The sequence below is a fragment of the Muntiacus reevesi genome, chromosome 10, assembly GCF_963930625.1.
Source record: "Muntiacus reevesi chromosome 10, mMunRee1.1, whole genome shotgun sequence".
In the NCBI taxonomy this organism is placed as follows: Eukaryota; Metazoa; Chordata; class Mammalia; order Artiodactyla; family Cervidae; genus Muntiacus; species Muntiacus reevesi.
The window spans coordinates 66,764,416-66,789,450 of record NC_089258.1 but is presented as its reverse complement, the minus strand read 5'-3'; the positions used below and the strand labels follow the sequence as shown (position 1 = coordinate 66,789,450).

General features: G+C 36.3%; 1 protein-coding gene across 1 annotated transcript in view; it reads right to left on the bottom strand.

Moving 5' to 3' along the window:
- TNKS (tankyrase) overlaps nucleotides 1–25,035 on the bottom strand; it is a 154,260-nt gene that overhangs the window by 15,186 nt on the left and 114,039 nt on the right. Inside the window, exons 12-21 of the mRNA XM_065946583.1 lie at nucleotides 22,173–22,344; nucleotides 20,953–21,032; nucleotides 18,966–19,111; nucleotides 16,995–17,160; nucleotides 15,496–15,715; nucleotides 15,174–15,283; nucleotides 11,055–11,243; nucleotides 8,927–9,164; nucleotides 7,921–8,003; nucleotides 1,217–1,337 (exon numbers count right to left, since the gene is read on the bottom strand). Of these exons, the coding sequence (XP_065802655.1) occupies nucleotides 1,217–1,337; nucleotides 7,921–8,003; nucleotides 8,927–9,164; nucleotides 11,055–11,243; nucleotides 15,174–15,283; nucleotides 15,496–15,715; nucleotides 16,995–17,160; nucleotides 18,966–19,111; nucleotides 20,953–21,032; nucleotides 22,173–22,344 (1,525 nt within the window). The remainder of the gene's footprint in view (nucleotides 1–1,216; nucleotides 1,338–7,920; nucleotides 8,004–8,926; nucleotides 9,165–11,054; nucleotides 11,244–15,173; nucleotides 15,284–15,495; nucleotides 15,716–16,994; nucleotides 17,161–18,965; nucleotides 19,112–20,952; nucleotides 21,033–22,172; nucleotides 22,345–25,035) is intronic.

Below are 25,035 nucleotides of genomic sequence, written 5' to 3'. Positions count from 1 at the left end.
GTTCTTACAGTTCCCTATATCTGCAACAGACTCAACAATTATTTGTTGAACTCAATCATGAACATACATGATTCTGATCCAAAAGAGAAGACACTGTAATTAAATGCAGTCAGGTCTAAAATATAAGAATTATCCTCTAAAAGAATTATCATCTGTGAGAGCTTGAAATGGTCACTTATATAATAAGTTTAAAATACATTATTCTTGCTAATTTCATTATTCTTGTTGAGTTACTATAGCTAAATAAGCAAGACTCAAGATCAATACCTGCTAACATTTACTTTCATGTCACTCTTACAATTTTACTGTCTCTGCAGACTAATTCAAGTTGTTTCTTTCCTCTCTCTTTGCTTTTCTATAGTGAAAGTACTTCTAACAAACAGAGAAATGATAAACATGGAAGCATACCCCCAAAAAAAAAAAGAAAGGCGTGTAACAGCAAAGTGCAACAGAAGAAGACTACACTGATAGTTGTGAAGGAGGAAAAAGGAACCAAGGTGAGACAGAAAGGTCAGATTCTGAACAGTCATGTTAGGAACGTTTGATTTTATCCTAAAACCAACAGTACTCTATTGGAGGATTTCAAGCACTGGAATGATACGATCATACAGTCACTCTGAAGAGCCTTCTGGTTATCATCTAAGGAAGGTTTGGGGAGCTGGGTGGGGGTGGGAGGCCGCAAAGGTGACTGTTGGAGGTAAGCTGGAAGGTGGTTGTGTCAGTCCAGGAGAGAGATGATAGTGGTGTGGATTGGGTGGCAGCAGTGGGAAAGGACCGAAGTGCAGATTCCAGGGATATTTAGGATGCGGTGTTATGGGGGAGAGTAAAGAGTGACTCTGATTTTTAGCCTAAATGACTAGAGGGAGAGTGAGACCAATGATGGAGACGGACAGGCAGGAGACGCCAAGCTGAGTGCATGAGCTCTGAGGTCAGGCCACCTGATTAAATGCCAGGCGGGACACTTATACCGGGCTTCCCTGGTGGCTCAGTTGGTAAAGAATCTGCCTGCAATGCAGGAGACCTGGGTTCGATCCCCATGTTGGGAAGCTACCCTGGAGAAGGGAACGGCTACCCACTCCAGTATTCTGACCTGGAGAATTCCATGGACTGCATAGTCCATGGGGCTGCAAAGAGTTGGACATGAAATGAGTGACTTTCACTTCACAGGACACTTCATCACTAATTTCTGAAACCTCTTTATTTTTCAATAGCTTACCTTGTTGTCCACCTAAGAGTCTTTCCACTCCCTTTATTAATTTATGGCGGTGTCCGTATGCATTGATGCCTATTTCTTTCAACTCTTCATGACCCATATCAGCCAACACATCTAGCGTAATCTGAAAAATGAAACAAAATTAATTGCTAAATCTTTTAACAGTTCTTCAGATGATGAAAATTCTTCCATTTGTCTTCAATGCTCCAGTATCCAGTCAAATTAAGAAAATTCTTGTCTCCTTTATCAGCATGAACTTAAATCTTCTAAAAGTTGCCTTCATAAACTTATCAGCTTTTTGCTCACTTGAAATACTCCTCGATTTGTTTTCAGTCGATAGAGACAGTAAATGGGAGAAACAATGCTATGGAATATGAAATGATCATTGCCATTTTTCCTTTTGATTATTCATCCTACCACATTTTCCTTGCCTCAAGATATAAGAGGAGACAACCAGCAGCTTGAAAATGGGGGAAATACCAGATCTCAATATCCAGAAGGTGGCAAAGATGAATGGTAGGGGAAAGAGGGGCTCAGCACAATGAAACAGACGAAGCTTTAGGGAAGTGGGATTTATATAAAGATAAGAAAGAACTTCCTAGTGCTGAGAAGTATTCAAGGATGGAAGAGGCTGCTTGAGAAAGGAGCAAGATTTATATCACAATTATTTAGTTAGATTACAAACCATCTTAAATAGAAACTATATAAAGAATTCCATTTTGGAGAAGAGAGTAGGTAGAATTTGTAAGAGCTTAAAAGCCATCTAACAATCCCTGAAGTCTAACATACATTTTATTTTGTTCAAAATAGTGGTTTAAAAGTTTTGGTCTTTTTTTTTTTGTTAAGTTTTGCTGATTTAATCCCTGTAAATGGAGGTGGTTTGCTTCTACAATGCAAGATCTAAGATCTCTATTCCGTTCTTGGTCTACTAAAAGTAACTGCGACTCTACCTCCACCCAGTGGCAGTGCTCTGAATGCACAGGATCTCCAGCAGTTGCATCTTCTGAATTTTCAGCTCAGAAGAAGCTGGTCCTGTGACAATCCAGATACTACTTAACAAGATTAGCTTCTGATTTTCTTTTTCCCTGGGAAACTGAGAAATCCTTTGATAAACACTCTTTTTCAACTCAAGAAATTTTTATTCATGGCTTTCTCTACCTTTATACTTGCATATAACATTTTAAAAAACTAACAAATTAGGTCTGGAACTCTGATGATTTTTACTGTCAGAATAAAATATTATATAATGAGTCTGATCTTCTCAGAGCAAAAAGCATACATCATTAACTCTCTGGAAATAATTTGCTATATTTCTCCTAAGTGGCCATTTAAGAAATAATCTCTCCATTGCACAAAATGGGCAATTCACTTCCAATCACCCAAAGGAAGTTTTTGGCAAAGTTTCTAAAAAAAACCACAGTTTTGAAATGTACATCTTTGAGATAGCATAGTTTGCAACATAATAGCAGTGTTTACATTTTTAGCTAGATGTGATTTTAATATAATTTGGAAACCATGTTTACTACATTATTGATATTCCACTTTTTTCTTCTAAACTTCAGATCATGTTGACATAAAAACAGGATCTTATATCTATGTGGCAGCTTCAATTTAAAGAGTCTTTTAGCCTTTCTGAGTTGATATGTATAGTGTATGTCTGAAAGAAGCAGAAACCAGGCCAACAAAACATAGTATTAGGTTTCAGAGAAGAAATGGAGAACGTTTGATACATTTGTTCATTATGTGATTCCAATCATGAAATGAGTACCTCATTTCATCCTCATAATGACCCATGATATACTATTACTGTCTTTATGAAGAAATTCATGCTCAGTGAAGTTATAGAAATAGTATACAGAAGAGCTGAAATGTATTGCTATACTTGTCTTTCCCTTTGCTTATTTGCCTTAAAAGGGATGACTAGAGAGTTAAAATAATTAAACATTAAATTTAACTGCTTTGAGTTACATGGTACTCAATTTGTCCTTATATTTATTGGAACTGGGGACTGGAAAACCTTAAATAACTAGCTATTGAATTTACATTTATGTTCACTTGTTCATTCATTTATACATAATGTATTTAATGAGTACCTTCTATATGCCAGTATTTCCCAAAAAGTGACTAATTAAACATTTCATTTAATTCTAAAATGATCCATTACAGCTCAGAAAGGTAAATAGCTGGCCCCAGTTGGTAGTAAAACAGTGGGGCCAAGGAACAAACAACACTAACACTACAGGTCATGATAGTTCCTCTACCAAGGAGATAAAGTAAACACAAATATTTGGTAAAGGTTGGTAAATGTTTTGGAGGAGTCCCATGGGAATTCTCAGGAAGGTTACTGTGTTGCGGTTATAAGTGGGACTGGGAACTAAGAAAGGAACAGGAAGGGGGTCAGGAAAGGTTCTTAAAAGAAGGTAATATTCAGTTGAGGAGGAAGACTTACAGGAAGAAGGGAAGGGTGTTTACAACAAAGGGAACACCATGTACAAAAGGAAAACATTTGAGAGACTCTGGTATTAATAATAAAGTTCAAAATGGTTAGTGTATAATGTATATACAGGAACAAAAAAAGTGATGGGACAGAGCAGTAAGCTAAGAGCAGGTCTTTATGGGTTTTACACATCAAGTGAAGATAGTATCCAAAATGTCCAATGATACCTTTTCAGCAGAGCAATACAAAACTGTATTTCAGGAGGACAGTGGTACGAGGGGCAGATCTGGAAGGGAAAGTGACTGAACAAGACGACGACGATGGGGTGGAGGAGACTGGAAGGGGTGAACTGGAGAGCAACTTCAAAGGGAGAGATGCCAGGGCCTGGTCATAGAAATGGTGGAGGAAAAGCAAGGCATGGGAGTAAAGACTATTCCAAATTCTGATGATGAGTGAATATGATATTACTGCATTAATAATAAAAGAACTGAAAATATCTGGAAGTTAGATTTTAGACATGTTTCTCCAAGATTCAAAGCTTTTATACTGCTAGAAATATTTTTCTGAAAATTATCTTTAACTCACATTAAAAAAAAACCAAAATCTTAGTTAGATCTAGGAAATTACAAGTTTGTTGGGCCAGTTATTTATACTCAGCATACATTAAAACCAAATTATAACCTTTAACATAAAGATCACCCATGTATCAGTTAAATCATCTTGCATATAAAGCAAATTTCACTTCGAGAGTGTTACTTTAAGAAGGGCTGCTTCTTGTTTCTAAGATTTATTTATTTTCTCTGGGGTGGAGGGAGAAACACTGGGGTTTTAATGAAAAAGGCCTTTCTTTTACATTGCGAGGCTGCAGGCTACAGTAACAGATATTAGAATTAACTTTGCAATCATGTTCATAATGAATTTACTGAGTCCATGCCTTTGTCTTTAGATTCTGAAATAAAAATTGATAAGGTCACTTTTCATATATATACGTGGACCATAAATATGTTCACAAGTTGCAGCATTTATGTTCCAGGAATTGCAATGTAAATCACGCAGCCCTTCCCACAGAGAAAGTATCCTAGTCAAGAAGCCAGGTTACAGAGGAAGGGCCGAGTGACACAGGTACGACACTTAATTACAAAGGACACAGGTGTGTGTTACTTAATACAGAACTCGGCAAAACATACATGACAAAGAGGCAGCTAAGAGACTTCTGAGAGAACAACTGTGAAGGTGAGAGGTGGGGTGATGATGCTCTGAAGGAGGAGAAATAAATGATCCTTCTTCCCCACTCCACTGGGAGAGTAATATCTATCAGAATAGAAGTAATAATCTATTATGTGTCAAACAGAATAACTGGCTCAAGGTCAGTGATAGACAAGAACTAAATGGGTACAACGCACACACACCCTGACACTTCGCCTCACTCATGAACACCTTGACCTCATCACGTTCTCCTGGACTGATGCAGAATGCTAATGGCAGAAAGTCCTCTGGATAAGTTATGTAAAGGGTTACGGAACTTATTACTCTAGAACTAAAGGCTAGTTAAGAAACAAGTGCAGTCAAATAAAACTTTTGATTGCTTGAACTTTGGGCAAGAAGACAGTCGCACACAATTCTATACAGAGAATGGTAATATTATTTGTCTGCAGGGAAGGAATTAGGCTAGGTAATACACGTTAAATGGAAGTGTCAACATATTGATTAAAAAAGAGGATACAGAAATTACTCTGGCAAAAGGAAAATCAATGGAACCATTTACTCAGAACAAAAGTGCAATGAAAAAATAACAATGAAACGGATGAAACTACGGTAAGCTGTCAAAAGGACCAACTGTAAGATTAAACTATTAAAAACAAGAAAATGAGATAAGTATGCCACAGGGTACCACTACTATAAAAGAGAATATATAAAGTAAAAAAAAATTATGATGCAAACTGACTAAAGCAGTAGAGGCTGAACTCTTTTGAAAAATGGCTAACAGGAATGATTTGCTTGAATGTGGGTCTCTGTTTTTATTAAGCAAAGCTATGTGAAATTTCACAGTTATTGTGGATGTGACGTGGGAAGAAGGGGAATGGTCAGAATATGGCTGTAGCAGAGGATACTACTTCTAAAACAGCTTTAATACCTTCAGAGAAAGGATACAGGAAGAAGAGTCTTACAGTGTAGGATATTCCCATAAGAAATCTCCAAGCCAGAGGTGAATCAATGGCAGGTGAAGCTTAAAGGCAAAGGTAATTATTACAGCATTTATAAAACCCTCACCACCAGACAGAAAATACAACCATTGTTTCATTAAAGCATGTTTTAAAAACTAGCATAGCAGTACAAGGCTGGGAATTTTAATTATCTGGACTTTTGAAAGTATTATTATATTTTACAGGCAAGGCAAGTGATAGGTTAAATGCCTTAATCAGAATGAAGGTCTTTTTTTAGTCCAGTGTTACTTCTACCCAACTGTTTTGATCATTAAGAGCATTAAAGATCAACTACAATATATAGTATGAAGAAATAAGCTAAAATGCAAGACATTAGAAAATCTTGACATAAAAAGTCTTTCATCATTGATATGAAAAAGACCTGGACTTTAAATTAACTCTAAACTAACTATGTGCCTACAAAGAAATCAGAATGGGTCAGAGAGCAGTAAAGAATTTGGACACTATATCCACAAAAAGAATAACTAAAGAAGATGAATTTATTATGCTAAATTAGGAGAAACTTTGGAGGGGTGGGTAGTTGATTAGAAGGATAAATCCATGATAAAGTTGAGTAGGTCTTAGAAATGTAAGAAGGGCTATAGTATGTTGTAGCAAGCTGAATGGTGACCCTCAAAAAGATATGTCCAAGTTTTTTAAGCCCCAGAACTTGAGAAGAACCTTACTTGGAAAATTTTTTTTTACATCTTTGCAGATGTGAATTCAGTCAAGGATCTTGAGATAAGGAGATCATCTCTGACTAGATGGGGAGGGCTTAAATTCAGTGCAAGCATCCTTAAAAAAGACACAAAGAAGAGAGGACAGACACAGAGAAGGCAGGGTGAAGACGGAAACAAAAATGGAAAGAATGTGGCCAGAAGCTGAAGGGGCCTAGCAGCTAGTGGAGGCATGCAGCAGATTCTCCCCTAGACCCTCGTAGGGACTGAAGCCCTGCTGACACCCTGGTTTTGAACTTCAGGCCTCCAGAACCGTGAAGGAATACAGTTCTGTTGTTTAAGCCAGAGGTCTGTGGAAATATGGCAAGGTGGCTGTATGAAATGCTAGTCTAATGCTAACGCTTGTCTAATATTCAGAAAGGGGTGAGATTTCTGCGCAAAACAGGGTAAAGATAAACAGAATATTAACAGATTAAACATGGAGCAGATGTGGGTGTATTTTAGATTAGAAGCATTTTATTATACCTGTCCAAATTGTAACAAGATATTGTTCCACATGGATATAAAAAGGGTAATTTCTGTATCTGGGAGAAAGACTTACTGATCTCTAAAAAATTTTTCCCATTCTAAGATTGTATGTATATTGATAATACCCAAGTCAAACTCAGGAATTTATTACTTGATATTTAATGGTAATAAAATCACATAGTGATACGTTAAAAACTCATTATTCCATATAAAAACAGACTGATAAACAGAAGGATCTTAATTCATAAACACCCTAATGATGACTTCATACTAAGATCTTTACAGGCATTTCAGATCTATCTGAAAATAGGCTAAGTCTTTAAGCAAATGGCCAAGTTCTGGTTCAACATATTTTAGTCTCTAGCTAGATAGTGGAAACTTCATAAAGGAGCAATTTTTAAAGGTACTCTTGCCTAGGAATTATTTTGCTTTCTAGTTCAATGGACAACTACTTCGTGACGATTTTGCTTATCAGTTACCATAAAAATTTCTTACTAGTTTTAAGTGAATCTAGTCACATTAATAATAAAATGAGGTGAATAAAAGGCTAATAAACTTTTTGGGAACAAGACGAGGGAAGATTTTGAAAACATTCTTTTGAGGTGGTTTCATGGCCTACATTTTGACATGTAATAAAACATATTGAGCCAGACTGTTTATAAAGATACAACAACATAATGTTAAAGACTCTCACCATCTGTTGGACAATTTTGGAAAGAAGCATAAATAGTAGATTCCCCTAGCTTCTTTGGAAATCCGTTTTGAGTTTTAAAAGAGTCGTTAAGAAGCAAAAAAGAAAGAATAACTGGCAATTACTCCTAGTATTTAACTGAAAAGCCTGGACATTATATGAGAGCTTACCTGTTCTGTTTCAAAGATGTCCCGCAGGTGTTCAAGACCAAGGCTTTTTAGGAACTGGCTAATATTCATGTCAAGACCCGCAACTAAAACAGACACATGTTAAAGTTTTTCAGAAAGAAGTATATCAATCTAAAGGAAGTTTCAGTATTTACTTAAAGTCATGGCTCTCTGACATACCCTTGGTTATGGTAGCTGCTTTCACATAGCATAAAATGATCCAAATTACATAAATTTAATTCAGACACTTCATGTTAGCTCTGAATTTTATGGGGAAGTAAAAGCAGAGTTTATCTTGTCAATAGTATTTATATTAATATTTTAAAGCATAATATAATGATTTTAGTGAAATACTTAACAGTGGAATTTAAAAATCTAAATTTTTCAGCTATTGTTTCAGTTTTCATTTCTAACATAATCTCTCTTCATTTTTCTGATATAATTTCAGTAACAAGACTCACTCAGTAGTTCAGTAAGACACTATAGTTGGAATAGGATGTATTGGGATATACATAAGTAATAACAATGTAGATGTCAAGGAATTTATTCTATGAATGCATTTTTTTTTTTTTTTTTTAAAGAAAACATCTTGTTTCATATAATTGTTAAGATTTCCCCTCTTGGGGAAGCTGGAGGAAGGCATAAGCCCTGGCCCTTAGTTCTCCAAATATATTATTCATGGCAGGGAAACTCACGGCAGACAGGCAGGAGGGCCATACAAAGAAAGGAATACACTTGCTTAGACTTTCCTGCTGTGAGTTGAGCACAGGAGAAATCAAATGAGGACACTTTTCAGTAGAGTCAACAACTGATGAAATAACATGTGTGTTGCAAAGTTTCAGGTACCCAGACAGCAGAGCACGGGGGAAAGAGGGTAAGATCCGTGAGGGCAGGGGCCGTAGCTGTCTGGCTCTGGTGCCTCGAACAGTGGGAGTTTATAAAGCCTTGTTTCTTATGAACTGCTTATTTAGGACACCAAAACCAAACGGGCGTTCGGCGGTGCACTTGCCTTCTCCTTCCTTCCTTTCGGCGCCCGCGGCGCCATCCCCGGTGTTGGACGCTCCTCCTACTGCCAGTTCTGCTAAGGGGCCGCTGAGGTTGTCTATGCTGCTGGCGGCAGACAGGCAGGAGGGGGTGGACGCTGGTGAGATCAGAGAGGCACTCACGACAGTAGCCTGAGGTTTGAAACAGGTAGGTAAGGCCTCTGGGGGCATGGCATCTATCAGCAAAGCTCTGATGTCATCCGCCTGAAAAACAAATAGATAAAATAAAACACACACACAAAATATTACATCTTAAAATAAGTTTCTCACTAAGGACCAAATGTGGAGTGAATCTTTTTCCTTCATGGATGCTCCATTATTCCCTATTAGTTTTTGACAATTCCTTCTTCTTTCCTTCTCCGATCGACAGCTCCAAAGAGTCCCAGTAGTTTCAGTAGGTAGAACTGTAGAAACGATTCAATACTAAAAAAAATAGTATCAGATTTTTTCCAAGGTATTTCAAAGTATTTTTCAAAATACTTCATTTTTTGAGGATCTAACGTGCAGCCTGTGATGACAGTTAATAATGCTGTACTATATTCTTGAAACTTGCTGAGTATATCTTGAGTGTTTTCACCACAACACACACAGAAAAAAGTTAACTGTGAAAAGAATCCAAGAATGTGAACTATATTGATTCCCAGAAACACATTTTTTGACACTAAATGAAAAGTATGCACACAGTTGTTCATACTGAATACCCATGTATTCAAAGGACATATAAACTAACAAATATATGAAGAGTTAAAAATGAAAATATTTCATCTTTCTTCTAAAAAAGAGCACTTTTCAGAACATTGACTCTCAATCTCTTCTTTAGAAGGAGTTTCCATACTATGTCTGTTGATGCTTAACAACTATGATGATTTTTGTTCATTTATTTAGCGCACATTTAATAATTTAATGTATAATAAAAACCTGGTGAAATTTTAAAGGGACAGAGCTTTGGCCAGCTTATTCATGAATTCTTCGGTCTGTTGGGCACAAGTGCTGTTAGAGTATGTGGGGGAATCCCTTCCTCCATGTACATCTTGTATCCCTCCTCCCATCAAGAGGTGGCACCTATATCCCTTCCTTTCAATTTGGGTTGCTTGTGAGTTGCTGTGACAATCAGAATGCAAAGGAAGTGGTGCTCTGAAGCTTTTGAGTCAGGCTTTAAAAGGACTGGTGGTTTCTACTTTTTTCTCTTAGAAATCGTCCTCCCATGCTATAAAAAAGTTTGGACTAGATCACTGAGTTTGAGATACTACGCACAGAGAGGTACTGCAGGATTTAAAGCCATCCTGGACGCTGCAGCCTCAGCTGAGCTCCCAGCTAAAGGTGTTGCACATATAGCTGGACTGCCCAGCTGAGCTCAGACAATGTACACAACTCTGAGAAATTATAAGTCATCGTAGTAAGTCACTCACTTGGTTTTGGTTAAGCTACTATATGCTTTGAAATTGTTTAATCCTCAGTAATAGATGTATAAACCAGAATGCGGCTTAGAGAAGTATTTTTGGTTAAAAAATTCTAAATTACGTGACCATACAGTAACTCCCTGATTTCCAGAAAGTTTAGGAAAGATGTTTCTGTACTGTGTTTAATTCTGTAGTTAAATAACACATTTAATCATGAAAATTTAATTTTGAAAATATTTCCATAATATATCAGTTTACTTTTCCATTTTCAGAAGAATGATATACTGCTTAGAAGATCATTTTTCTTTGATCATCTCATCCCCTCAGGTAAATTACCATAAACACCAAATGCTCTAGCATACTGTGTGAAATGTAGAAGGTGGTAAGATAGCTTACTAAATGTAATTCTTTGAGAATACAATCTATACACAAGTTTTCCTATGATTCATGTTTTCCCTCCAAGTATGGTCAAAAAATGTAACTTACTGCTTAGTTTGTTTTAATAGTTTTAAATTGAAGCAACAAGAACAAGGAGAACTTAAAAAATTCTCAAGTTTCCAGAAGGAAGGAAACTTGTTCTTCTCCTAAGGGATAATGTGCACCACTAAAGCAAACCTGCTAATAAACCCTGGAATTTACTGTCATCCCTGGAATTATAGAAAGCAATTCTAAATATTCTGAAGTGAGGACTTACTGTTGCCAGATCTAAAGGGGTCTGGCCTTCCTGGTTCTTCATGGTTGGATCCGCACCATGTGCTAGGAGCAGGGCACAAAGCTGCGTCCTGCCTTTCTGGGCTGCTTCGTGAAGAGGAGTAAACGCCCACTTGTCTGTTGCATTTACGCACGTGTTGTATTTTATCAATAATGCCGCGATGTCCACATGCTGAAGGAAAACAAAAGGATACCAAGGGGTAACAAGGAGATTATCTGGTAAAGCTCCTTCAGGTATACTTGTTTTTATTTAACATTTCATTGCCCCTACATCTCTATTCTCATCCTTAACAGAAGCCTCTTTTATAAAAAAAAAAATTCATTGCACCCTTCCATCTGTATTTTGGACTTTATCTTTTCTTGCTTCCTCCAAAATGTCAATTTTGTAATTATTCTGCTACTCTGTAATTCTTCATGGGAGTTAAAAAAATTTTTTTATTCAGCCCTATCGCATATTCAGACCTATCTTAAAATCTCTAACCCACTGCAATCTGATCTGTTTATTAATCTGATCTGTTATCATCTCAAAGATTCTCAATCTTCTTTCTTCAGTCTTTGGGGAAGTAATGTAACGTAACAAAGCAACATTCTACAAAAATTAGTCTGTCATGCCCAAAGTGACTTGGGGGGTAGAGAAAATGTCAGCAGCAGCACACACATTGTAACCTGGACAGGCGGTGATCAGAGACTGAACTGTGATGGCTAGGGAAGAACACAAAGGAAGAGCTAAATGTGAGAAAGTTTGAAGAAAAAAATTGGGTTTTAGGAAGACAAATGAACTACAGAGGAAGAAAGAGGAAAAAGAATTCAAAGATGACTGTCTTTTGTTTTTTTAATGTAGTCTAGAAGATTTACAAAAAGGTAGAGGGAAGCATTAGCAGAAATTGAGTAGAAGTTTAAGCAGGAAGGAAACTTTAAGGAAGGTTCACTCGAGGTATGTGGTTTCTAAAGTAAAATATCTAAGTAATGGTGTTCTGTAAATGGTTTGACACAAAAAGTCAGAGCACAGATGGGAGGGTCATTTATTTATTCACTTATTCTCTCTAATGCACTTGCCCACCAATCAGACATTTGCTGAATACCTATCTGAGGCTGACTTTCACGAGAATGGATAGAGATGAGGAAAGTAAAGACAAGAGTATTGGGATTTAGGGCAGGCTTCTTCAAATTTTCCTTAAAAATTCCTTAAAATATTTTCTTTGCTCTCTTAAAGACACTCACTTCAAAAGGAATAGGTACTTCTTCTGAGGAAGTATTAAATTTTTTTTCATACAATACAAATATTTTCTAATTTTAGGAAAAGTGATTTCAGAAAACAGAAGAAAATTTATTAGGCAAATACAAATCAGAAACGTCTAAGAAAGCTTCCATACTTGCTCTGACAATATAAAAACAACAGCAACAGAGCATCATCAGACCAGGGCTTCTGAAAACAGACCATGTTTTGGACCTTCTGGGGATTATGAATGATATGGCATAATTATGAAATTGATTCTAACACAAAAGACAGAAAGAGGTAACAGCTGTAGTATTATCAAAATCACTTAAATCCCAGTAATTTATTTCCCTTATTCAAAGGATATATGTTGAAAAGAATAGCTATTTTTATTCAATTAATTCAAAAGCATGGAGTAATTTCAAGCTTCTTCCCAGTATGGTTACAGGGTATTTAAACTATGCTCCTGATGATTAATTCTATTCTACTGGCTCAGACAGTAAAGAATTTGCCTGCAATGCGGGAGGACCTGGGTTTTATCGCTGAGTTGGGAAGATCCCCTGGAGGAGGGCATGGCAACCCACTCTAGTATTCTTGCCTGGAGAATCCCCATGGACAGAAGAGCCTGGTGGGCTACAGTCTGTGGGGTTGCAAAGAGTCAGACATGACTGAGCAACTAACACACACATTTGTATTGATGGAATAATATAATCAGGTAGATGAATTTGTATAGGTCTCCAAAATTAAGGCAGTCCAAGGAAAATTACATGTGTGAGGATAAAATTAATTATATATATAGTATATATTATTAAACTTTCTTTATATAAAATCCATAGTTCATGCTTGGAGAAACCAACTACATGCTTGTTAAATTTGCTGACAAACATCTGAAAATGCAAAAACAGGAAGCATATTACTATACATGTATATACTTGTATGGTACTTGTATAGTACCATACACTAAAACGCTAAAAAATATAGTGTTTTTTAGTCTTAAAAACACTACTCTTAAGTCTTTTAAATAGCCACATCACTGGGGTAAAAATTATAACTGAAATTTAAGGCTGATGAATGCAATAAATAGCTACAGCTCAGTCCTATAGAACAGGACTGAGCAAAGTATTGAACTGGAAGGTCTAGAAAAGGAACTGAACTCTGCTGGAATGTTTCCAGGAGTCAATTTAATATGGTTTCAAAATTCAGCTGCAACACAAAATGCTTTAAATGACAAATGTGACATAAAAACACTGCAAAGGCCCTAATTTAATTTTAGCAAGTTGAGAAGCAAGGAGAAGAGAAACGTGCTTGGGCTCCAGTTAGAGCAATTTAATTTTACAATAATGTCATGCAATTCCCCTAACATTATATTATACATTTTAGAGAAAGCACTAAAAAATGAAAAAGTTGAGAAAGAAAACTCAGTAAATTGATTTACTCTTATGAAAAAATACAAAACTACATGCTGTGTGGTAAATAAATATCAATGCCTTATATCTACTGAAAAGCAAAAATATAAATGGTAGTGTATAAATGTATATTAAAAATAATATAAGGCATTATAATATAAAAACAAAGCAGGATAGTGCACATTACCATTAATATATATTCTCATTAAACCTTCAACTTTTATTCAAACTTCTTAAACTATGTGTTTGTTTCTCTATTTGGGAAAACTGAAGTGGTAAGTTCTTTCTATATAAAAAGGCTCAAAGATACACAGAGAGCTGACTGACCTCTCAGAGGAAAAAGGTAAAATATATACCAAAGAATAATGAACAATAAATAACAGCTTAAGTAACTTTATGTCATTTCAGCTCTCTCACAAAACTATTTTATCCCCAGGATACCAGTCATCGTCCACTACTGAAGTCAATTAATTTGTGTCTATTTAATACTGATTTTGAGTTGGTCAAACACACACTCGGAAGTAATATTTTCTTTCCTATCTGTCCAACCTGAAACTGGTTTGCTGCTTTCCTTAAGAGTGTTTCCACTCAGGACATGTCATCTCCCTGAAATACTGGTCACTAAGAGGGGGCATGAGGAGATGTGGATATGCTCATCATAAAGGGCAAGGAAGGAGAGAGTAAAAGAATACGGAAGTCATGTGATTACTTTTTACTCATAGTCTGTCAGGTTTCTTCAAATCCAGAAACCGTCCTCACCGGTAATGACTCCATTTATGAGAACCCCTGGTATCTACATCCTGGCATCGGGGCATTTTTACAGTCAAATAGGGATTAAGTGGCTCAGCAGAAAGCACAGGAGCATTCATATTCTTCCTGCGTGAATCATCAGACTTAGAGTGGGCCCTGGTGACTTCCAGGCAGGCGGTCCAACAAATATCAAGGTTGGAATACATCCCTTTCTCTCTTTCAGCTGATGATTAAAGTTACAGGGCTTTGAAAGAATAAATTTCGACTTTCACGGTGGGGTTTCAGCTAGGCATCTGAACTGTATGAAACCATATGTAGCAATCACTCAACCATTTACTTGAATATTTCTAAGATGCTGATGATAAACATAAGCAAGCATAATTTCCATGCTTAGAGAGTAACCTGCTGGCTTTTAGAGTTTATAAAATCTACATAAATGGGTACAGTTAAGATTTATTATCTGTATCAATAAATATTGGCTGAGTAGTCATTAAATACCTATTATTGTACTACATAATGTGAAGAGTCCACAAAGCTGTAAAAAATACGGTCTTTGGGCAAAAGACAGTTAAACCTAACTGAAAAGGCTAGAAACACTTTAAATAGTAAGATTAAAATTGTACTAAATTATGCTGTGGGTTAGGTATCTGTTGGTTACTTCATGCATGGTCTTATGTATTTAACAAAGTAGTAAGTATCAGTGAACTTTTCTGGACTTTAGCATGCTCACCCCATAGGATGCCGCATTGTGAAGAGGTATTAAACCACCTTTGTCTTGGGCATTAACATCTGCTCCATGCTCTAGAAGATACTCCGCTACTTCCAGGTTATTGTAGCCTGCTGTTAGAATGAAAAAAAGGCAAACACGTCAGTTTAAAAGAATAAAAAAATTTTAAGATTTATAATAAAAATTATGTAAAATGATGTCAGTGAAGCATTTTACTGAGCAACAGCACTCTTCCTGATCAGCAGTTCTTTCCTCTTCTGATGCACTGTATCCAAGAAAGGGCATGAGCCTTGGAAGTGCTAGCGAAAGTGCTGGTGATGCTTACCTGCCAGGTGCAGAGGGGTTGAGTTTCTGCCCTGGGTGTCTCTGCAGTTGATATTCTCTGGGGTACACAGCTTTTGCACTCTTGCCAGGCAGCCCTTCTTGGCAGCATCCAACAAAGCAGCATCTCCTCTCAGCAAGTCCTGAATATCTGTGTCTCCTTCTTTTACCAAATCTAAAGGTGTATTTCCGTCTCTGTTCTTTTTAGTGGGATCTGCTCCATGCTACAAAATAACCAAATGGTCTTTGTTTTTTCTGTAGCATCTCTGTTATGTTTTGTTTCTTTATTTTTAACTTGCACTTTTGCTCCTCCAAAGAAAAATACCTACTCTATGTGCATTGTGAAAAATAGAGCAATATTTGGTTTTCTTGCAAATTTCCTACTTAGCAACATATCAAAGCCCCATGCCTCAGGATCACCTGTGATGGTGAGAAGAAGTGTCTTTTACTTTTGTAGCATATACTGTCTCAGACTCTATGCTGTCTTTGGAAACCGCTTTTTCTTTTAATGATGGCCTGGATATTGATGCTAATCAAATCTTAATTATTAATATATAAAGATATTCAGTGCTGATGAAATGAAAAAAGGAAGACACAGGTGGAAGAAGTATTAATACCCAATTTCAAACAGAATCAGTAAAAAGAAAGTTTGGTAATTTAAAAGTATTTCTGTTTTAAGTCTGAGCACCTATGGTGAAATTAGGTAGAAATATATTAACAATTAACTTGATTTTAAAAGTTTAATCATTTATACTTATGAAATAAAGTAAATAAAAGTCAAGAATCTTTATTTATAGGCCTGACACAGATGTTATTGGCCCACTGGGGAAATTTGGAATAACCAACCTAGACAGTGAATTCACAGTGACCTAGAAGTTATTTCTTACTTAACCAGTGGCAATAAAAATAAGTATCAAATACAGTGTTATTCTTAAAACTCATATGAACATATCTGATCCCATAAAAGTGGTAGAAGAATTTTATATTTAACTAAGACAAGTTTCTCTCTAGTTTAAAAAAAAGAGAGAGGAAATGATATAAATACATGTCCAGTCATTTCTCACATGTTTTAATTTTATATCTTTTAAAGTTTAATTAATGCTTAATAGAGGTGAGTTTGTTAATAATAAAAATAGCTAGCAAGAAAAAAAAATCAAACTTGATGGAAAAACACATGCCTTCTTATATAAATGTCTTCTGATATTAATTCTGTCAGTCACAGATAAGTAATGCAAGCTAATTCAACTCTTTCCAAAACCTACCTTGTTGAATTGTGATGAACTCAACATAATCAAATCAGTTCAGAAAGACACTTCAGCCACTACTCAAAGCTACAAAAGTATCATGATATCACACTTAAAACATCCCCCTAGAACAGAAAACGGAAGCAGTCTCTACAGCACTTACTGCACTGCATTACAGAATAATTTACCTTGATGTCATTTTATATCCTAACCAAATAATATAATTACCTTATATTTTATAATTTTTAAAAGTACATACTTTTAAAAGGAGCTTGCAGATTTCATATTTTCCTTTAGCTGCTGCTTCATGTAGAGGGGTAAATTTCCATAAGTCCGCCACATTGACGGAAGCCCCATGTCTTACCAAGAGCTCAGCTACTTCGTAGTGTCCGTATGAACAAGCATTATGAAGGGGCACCAAGCCACTAAACCAAAGAAAATTATTTTAAAGACATACAATAAACCTGTGCGTTAAAATGATACATATAATAAAATAATTCTCTATGGCATTTGACTATTACTGAAAACTCCCTTAAGAAAAATAATTCTCTGATCTTGAAGATAGAATCAGTATTCAGTAATGAAAATCATGACATCAACCAAGAACTCTAGTCAGATGTGCAAACTATTCTGTGACGACTCTCAAGTTCTGATTACAAGGCAGCTGGCCTTCTAAAAGGACAAAAAGATGTCCCCATAAAAAAGGAGGGTGCCTCAAAAGATGAGTTTAAGTTGCACTTAGTACATAGCAGACACAAGGTATCAAGTTAGTACCTTTCTGCTTAGAGATCAGGTTTCTTTGTTTTTGTTTTTAATGTTTTGAGACCAAAAATACTAAGTGCTAAAATGGGGCAATAGAAACAAATGTTGGTTCCTCGAACTATAATACTTTGAAAGAGATAGTGATTAATATTAAATGTTCATGTCTGACACGATTCTTTTAAAAGAAAAATAAATGCAAAATGGCTAACTGCAATCCAGTGGAAGTGAAAGTGGCAGCTGCTCAGTCAGGTCCGACTCTGTCATCCCAAGGACCGTAGTCCTTTTCTGGCCAAGGAGCTCTCCAGGCGAGAATACTAGAGGAGGTGCCATTCCCTTCTCCGGGGGGTCTTCTCCACCCAGGGGTCAAACCCTGTCTCTTGCACTGCAGGCAGATTCTTTACTGTCTGCGCAACCAAGGAAGCCCACCTGAAGTCTTAGTTGTGCGATTTATTTCTTAGCAGTGTAACTGCACAGGAAGGTGCTTATTTATATTTTGAGATGATATGAAATTAACTCAGGATACGGAAGCTCATTTCAGTTAAAACTTCCAGTGTGCTTTTCTAAATGCCTTCCGTGGCTGCTTTAAACCCTGTCTAGATAAACTGAAATAGTTTCATAAGCTAATACAAAAATAGAGAATATCTGAATTAGTAAAAATGAAATTATGTTTCTATTAATATGGATGACTCTGGGATGGATGACTTCTTTTTGGAGGAGACTATACATTTTTAATAACAAAAGGAGGGATGAACAATAAACTATAAACTATATAAACATATTTACATAATACAATAAAATACTATATATAGGCATTAAAAGGATGAAATGAACCATTTAGTACTGATATAGAAAGACATTCAAGATATACTATTATAAAAAAGGCAAACTGTAAAGCAGGCTGTGTGGGACGACATCTTCATTTATGTTAAAAACAAGCCCCACCACAACAGCACACACACTGGTACATGTGCTTCAAAACCCCAGACAATTACAACAAAATTTTGATGCTGTAATCTCTAGGAAGTGGAATGAGAAGGACTTTTCACTTTCTACACATTTTCATAAAGTTTTAATTTTGGGGGATTCCCAGGTGGCTCAGTAGTAAAAACCTGTCTGCCTGCGAATGCAGGAGATGTGGGTTTGATCCATGGGCCAGAGAATATGCCTTGGAGAAGGAAATGGCAACCCACTCCAGTATTTTTGCCTGGGAAATCCCACGGACAGAGGAGCCTGGTGGGCTACGGTCCATGGGGTTGCAAAGAGTTGGACGTGACTTAGCTACTATACAACAACAAAGTTCTAAGCATTATGCTTTAAGCTTTAAAACAACCACCACCACAACAACAAACACACACATTACTTTTTTAACAAGAGGAAAAAAATCTATCATGAAAAAAATTTTTTTCAGTTTTTTAAAAAAAAAAGTATCAAGAAAATGAATTCCACACAGTGACATTCTAACACATACCCTTTGTCTTTGGCATGGACATCGGCACCATGGTGGAGGAGGTACTCCACGACAGACACGCGGTTGTAGCCTGCCGCGAAGTGTAAGGGTGTGGAATGCCGGCCCTCTAAATCTCTGCAATTCACATTCTGAGGGCTGCAAAGTTGCTTTATTGACACACACACCCAGAAACACAAAAAGAACATTAGTATTTATTTAAGGATCTTGCACCAAAATACTGCAGGCATTTGGATAAGTTGTAATTTTCTAATGAATATTTCTTTGATTAGATAATACAAGTGACGTTTTAAAATCAGCAAGATGTTTTGCTTTACAGTGTTCACAAATATTCTTATGTTTGCACAGCAATTTCACCTTTTTCAACATTTCCTGGCCAAAATCCTAATCAAAAAGAAGAAAACATAATATAGCAGGCATTTCCAAGGCAAATGGTGCCTTCCTTTCATTGTTACAAGGCTTTCTTCCGGGTGAGAGCCTGTCTGCTTGTACCAGCACACTCTTAGTCACTCTTTGCTCAGATAAGATTAACCTTGGCTGACTGCAGAACTACCCAAAATTGTCTGCTTTGACGTGGCAACAAGAAGGCTCTGGAAAAATTGCATTCATTCTGTCTGCGCCATCCCTTTGGCCCTTTGATCCATCAGAGCAGAGCCAAGCAGTCAACAATGTTTTAGCTGATCTTCAAGGGGATGTTTGTTTAGGTCTAAAAGTCAAGCTGATTCTGCTCATACTAGTTTTTGGCCTTCTATCTCCTTCAGCTGTGTCCTCCAAATCTCCTCTCCTTCACCTGTTCGTTTTCCTTTTGAACAGTATCATCTCAGCACAAGCTCAACTCTGTCTGCTTACAAAGCAGTGGAAGCAAAGTCAGGCTGGAGAGGCTGCATTATTGGTGGTGACAGATGGATGACAATACAAATATCTGAGTAATAATTTATAAAGAATTTCATGTTTTTTCCAGTGAGAGAATTATTTTGTACTTGAGAAGTTAATTATCATCTCCATTTTACAGATAAATAAACCAAGGCTCAGAGAGGTTAAGTGACATCCTATGTCATAGAGTGGTGAGGGGTAGAATAAAAACTCAAACCCCACTTTCCTGATTTTTAATCTTGTGATCTTTCTGCCACTGCTTACTTATTTAATTATTTAATCTTTGCTTACTTATTTAATTATCCAAATTTAGGGAAGTGACGTGAAGAGAGGTAATGAAAAGAAGAAAGGTAAAAAAGGTAAAAAAAAAAAAAAAAAAAAAAAAAACAAAAGCAGAGAAAAAGTCACATTTTCTAGGCTACAAGGTCTGATGTCAAGGGCTTTCCAGGTATTTGACAGTCTGGTTGTTGCTCCTGCCACTATAGTGAGCTGTTATAACAAAAACTCAGAACCTGGGAGTTACCTATAGATATACTGAGAAGGGGCTGGTAGGGTGAACACAGGACTTTCCAGGTGGTACAGTTTTTTACACAACAGAAGGAAGTCTGGGCATAAGGGAGAGACTCTATAACCTAAAGAGCCATCATCATTTGGTCAGATTGTATCTTTTCAAGACAAGTGAGTCTGTGGCTACATTAAAACATAAATTGTAGAATCAAAAAATACGTCCCAACTACAGGATCATAAGGATGATTTCCTAGAGCAAACGTGAGAACCTCTTGGAAAAGGTCAAGAACACTGTTTCAAACTTTATTGTACTATTACCTGGGCTTGCACTAGCTTGCAAATTTATAAGTGTGGTCCAAAATAACACTTTAATTTTAAAAAGTGGAAAGAAATAAAAAGAGCATTCATATAACCAGAAGTAAAGTGACTAAAAAGTGATTTAATGAAAGGCATATATACTAGGAAATTCTTCATAAAGATCTCTCCTTATGAGTCCACTCTGCTCATCCCTTTTATTGTTTGGATTTGAGTTGTTTCTCTTACAAGCTTAAAATGAATTGGTAAGCAAAGGTTTCAAAGAGCTACCCAAGACATTAAAGCATTGACATACCTTCACAGTTTCCAAGTCTCCGGCTTTAGATGCTTCTAAGAGTCGATAGTCAACATCAGAAGTGCGTATAGGTGTACTTTCTGCATAAAAGACAAGGGAAGATTACTGCTGGTTTTTAAGGAACCACAGAGTAGCAAGGTAGGGAAAATTATTTGGTAAATGGAAAGAAAGATGTTAACAAAAAGGCTGTCAGAGTTTACAATTAAACTACTACTGTATACTGTTGGTAACTACAGGCCTGTGAGATGAAAGTGCTGGTTTCTAAAAGTGGATCTCAAACCTGGTATTAACAGGGGTTGTTAAATAAAACTTTAAAATATTGCCCAGAACAGAACCCCAATAATTTACTATACATTCTCTATAACTGATGTATTCTTTCAGGAGTCATTACAGACAACCTGGAACTGGATTAGTAAATACAGGTACAACTGAAAAGTTCGGCCAGTATATGGTCTATAGACATACAATTTTTTTTGCAGAAATATTAGTTTATAAAATTATATTGTCTTCTAAATAAAAAAAAGAATTCTCATTTAAAAAAACCTTTGTAAGGGCAAGACTTTACCACCAAATTCTATTATTTGTATTATCCTTCCTGATCAATAAAAAATACGAAGACTTAAACTAAAAAGTTCTGGCACATACTAAATTAGGCATTTAACGACCCATATAATGTTTTATCTTACTAATCAATTTTTAAGAAGAATTACCAAAATAATAAAAAAAATTTTCATTTGTGATTCAGTATTTAATTTTATCTTTTACTAGCAGCCATATATTCTAACTGTATTCATTTAGAAGACATTTTAAAAGCATTGCTGGAGCAATCTGCTTAATTTATTCAATCCTTTCCTCCTCATTTTATCAATTACCTCTAAAAACTACATATAATATTATGAGAAATTCTGATGTAATAGCTATATGTTTGCCTGATTTATAGTTCCAACTTGCAGAAACTAACCTAAAATTCACTATTAAATGGTTCTTAGTACAAGTAGAAGAGAAAAATTTGGAATGTTTGAAGTTTAAGAATTATAAAAAGGAGAATGTTGATGGGCAGGGCCACAGGTTAAACTGTAAGCAAAGAAAGGCAGGAAAAATTTTCAGGCCAAGAAAACATTCCAAAGAGCCCCTTAAAACAAGGGGCACAAAGTCTGCGTATCAGTGGACAGACCTGGAAGAGGAAGAACAGAAAGCAAGGTCTGTCTGTGTGAACTTACCACTCAGAATCTGCTGCACGGCCTCGTTCCCCATCTGTGCTGCAGTAAAGCCTTGTAAGGAGATGATAGAGGGATCAGAGCCGTAACTCAGCAGCAGGCGGCATGTCTGCAGATGACCAGCAAGGGCAGCTCTATGCAAAGCGGTCTGACCAAGGGTGTCCAGTGCATTCATCTGAAAAATCATTGAAGGGGGCACATGGGACTGAGCAGCTGTTTTGTTCCCCTTTATACCCTAGTAAATAAATTCTTGAGAAAAATCAATTGTCAACTTTTATGAAAATACAATAGACTATTCATAAACTATTCATGAGCTCTTGCGTACTGATTCTAAAGAAATATCATCTTCTTAGCTGCCCTTCTCTGATCATCTTATTGAAAATTACAATATGCTCATCTCTTCCCTGAATGACTGTCTTCCTGTCCATCCTCCATTCCTTGCCACTCTCCTTGACAACTAGAGGTCTCTGTAAGGTCCCCAAGGGCTGGGACTCTTGTCTGAGGTTTGCTGCCTGCCACAGCAAAGATGCACATTTTGGATGAATGGGTTCTACCAAACTTGTTCTCAGAATGTAAAGACAACAGAGTAAGTCAGCAAAGATAAAGTAATTAATTTCTTTTCTAATTTTAGCAAATGATTATAATAGAATGACCTAATTGCATTACAGACACATTTAACCAAAAACTTGATTTGAAAATTCAGAAGTTCCATTTTTAAAACTTTGAAAAATCATAATGAAAGAATGTTTACTTTCAAGACTATTAAGACATGTTAAACTTTGGGATCATATTTATAATTTGATCAAAACTAACTAGTCTTAACCTGTTTTCTGGAATGCCCCAGTAAAGACTACTCTAGTCAGACCAAAGTTCACATTCTTTGTACACAATGCTTCTCTCACAGATGCCCTTCGTTCTGCCTTTCCGGATTACGAGATCCATGGCAAGTCTCACCTTTTCTAAGAAGTCTTCCTTGATTACTTTAAATCTTGATGATTACTTCCTTTCTGAACACCTATGTCAATTCAGCACTATTTTAGAAATTAGAACACTGGGATAATGTTTGTTTACCAAGTAAAATTAAGGTTACTAAAATATGGACTGTATTGCATAGGTTTTCTGTGTCTAGAAAGCTCCTATTAATGGTACACAGTAAGTTCTCAAATACATACTGGCTGGTTATTCAAAACACTTGTGTACCCCCACCAAACACAAGAATAACAGAGGATTTAAGACAATTGGTCTTCCTGTCTCCAGTCTTTCATTGTTGTAAGTAAGGCTGTGACACTTCAGGCAAGGGTTCAAATAAATTCTTAACAGTGTTTCACAAAATTCACCATGAAATACTGACAAATTTAATTATATCATATTTGCCAGCAGAAAAATGACTATTTATACAAAAAAGCACAGTCATTATTAGCATGTATTGATGAAAAACACAAGTGGTCAAACTAAACTTGAATTTTTCTATTAATATTTCTATTACGTTCTCATCACAGGAGAAAAACTTAAAACTGAGAACATTCTAATCATTAACATTTTCCTGGAATTTGCATAAAACACTAATTTAACTACAGTGATGGAAATCCTCAATCCAGTTCATCAAATCATGGGAAGATGGTTTGAGAACTACTAGTATGAAATACAGATCTTACCAGGTTACTCCTCAGCTGAAACTCGGACTCTTTAATGCCTTCACAAAAACTTGAATCCCTCCACACATCATTAAAGACCATCTGTCATTTACTTTTACATCACCTCCCCTTCTACGATATTTTTTCATCACAATCTGATAGGCTTGCTGTGCTCCACTGTTATTAGGTTACACTGAAGCCCTATTTTCTGGAGGTGTTAGTTTCTAAAGTCATTGCAAAGGGTAAAATTTGCCTTTGGTCAAGATTATCCTTGAAGATATCTTAATGCAGTGGTAGAGACAGACACAGTTCCTCAGTGAATCCAACATCAGTCAGTTTCACTTCCAGTGTCTGAGCAAATCAACTAAACACCAGATGAAGTGCAGAGAATATTTTTAAACATTAACAACACACTGTGTGTAAGAAGTGGTTATCTCTATAAATATGCATGGTGGAACTGGGCGCAACACAGAAAACTGCAGATTCGCTTCTCGCATTTCTTACTCACTCTGGGGCATGTACTCATGGAGTGAAATACAGAGCAACACTCACCACTTACTAGTATAAGGAAGGGACGCAACTACATTTACTAAGCACGTACCAGTATTAGACTCTGTGCCTGATACTATATGTTTTAATATATTGGAAGCTATTTAAAAGCAGAGGCTATGCTTTTAAGATTTTCCTAAAGAGAATGATTGAGTACTGTAATGATATGTAGCCGGAAATGTATAGGACATAAAATTATGACTAAAAAATGCCCCAAACTGTTTTGGAAACCAGTAAGCAGACGATAAGGAAATGGTAAGGGGACTCTCTCCAAATTCTAGACAGTGTGAACAGCCTAGTCTCAACAGCTAACTGTGAAGTTGAGTTCACCTCTTGTCTAAGCTTAAGCTGTCTTTGTCCACATCACTCACGTGGTAATTCATCATGAATTATTCTGTGACATTTCTGTACTTAGGAATGGGAACTCATACAATTTTACATTAACTATGAACATGTGATGATGTCCCAATCTGATTTCAAATAATCTGAGAGTTGAAAACGGTCTCTTTTAGCTATTTTTTTTTTTATGTTCAAATCAGGGTACTTTAAAATTAAAAGCAAAGAATAGTAAAAATAAAATGCACAATAGACAAAGATAGGAATCTGAAACAGGTCTGTGTCCTGATAGACAGAAACTACAACCTAGGGAACAGGTGGCAGGCATATTGTAAACTTTTTAGCTT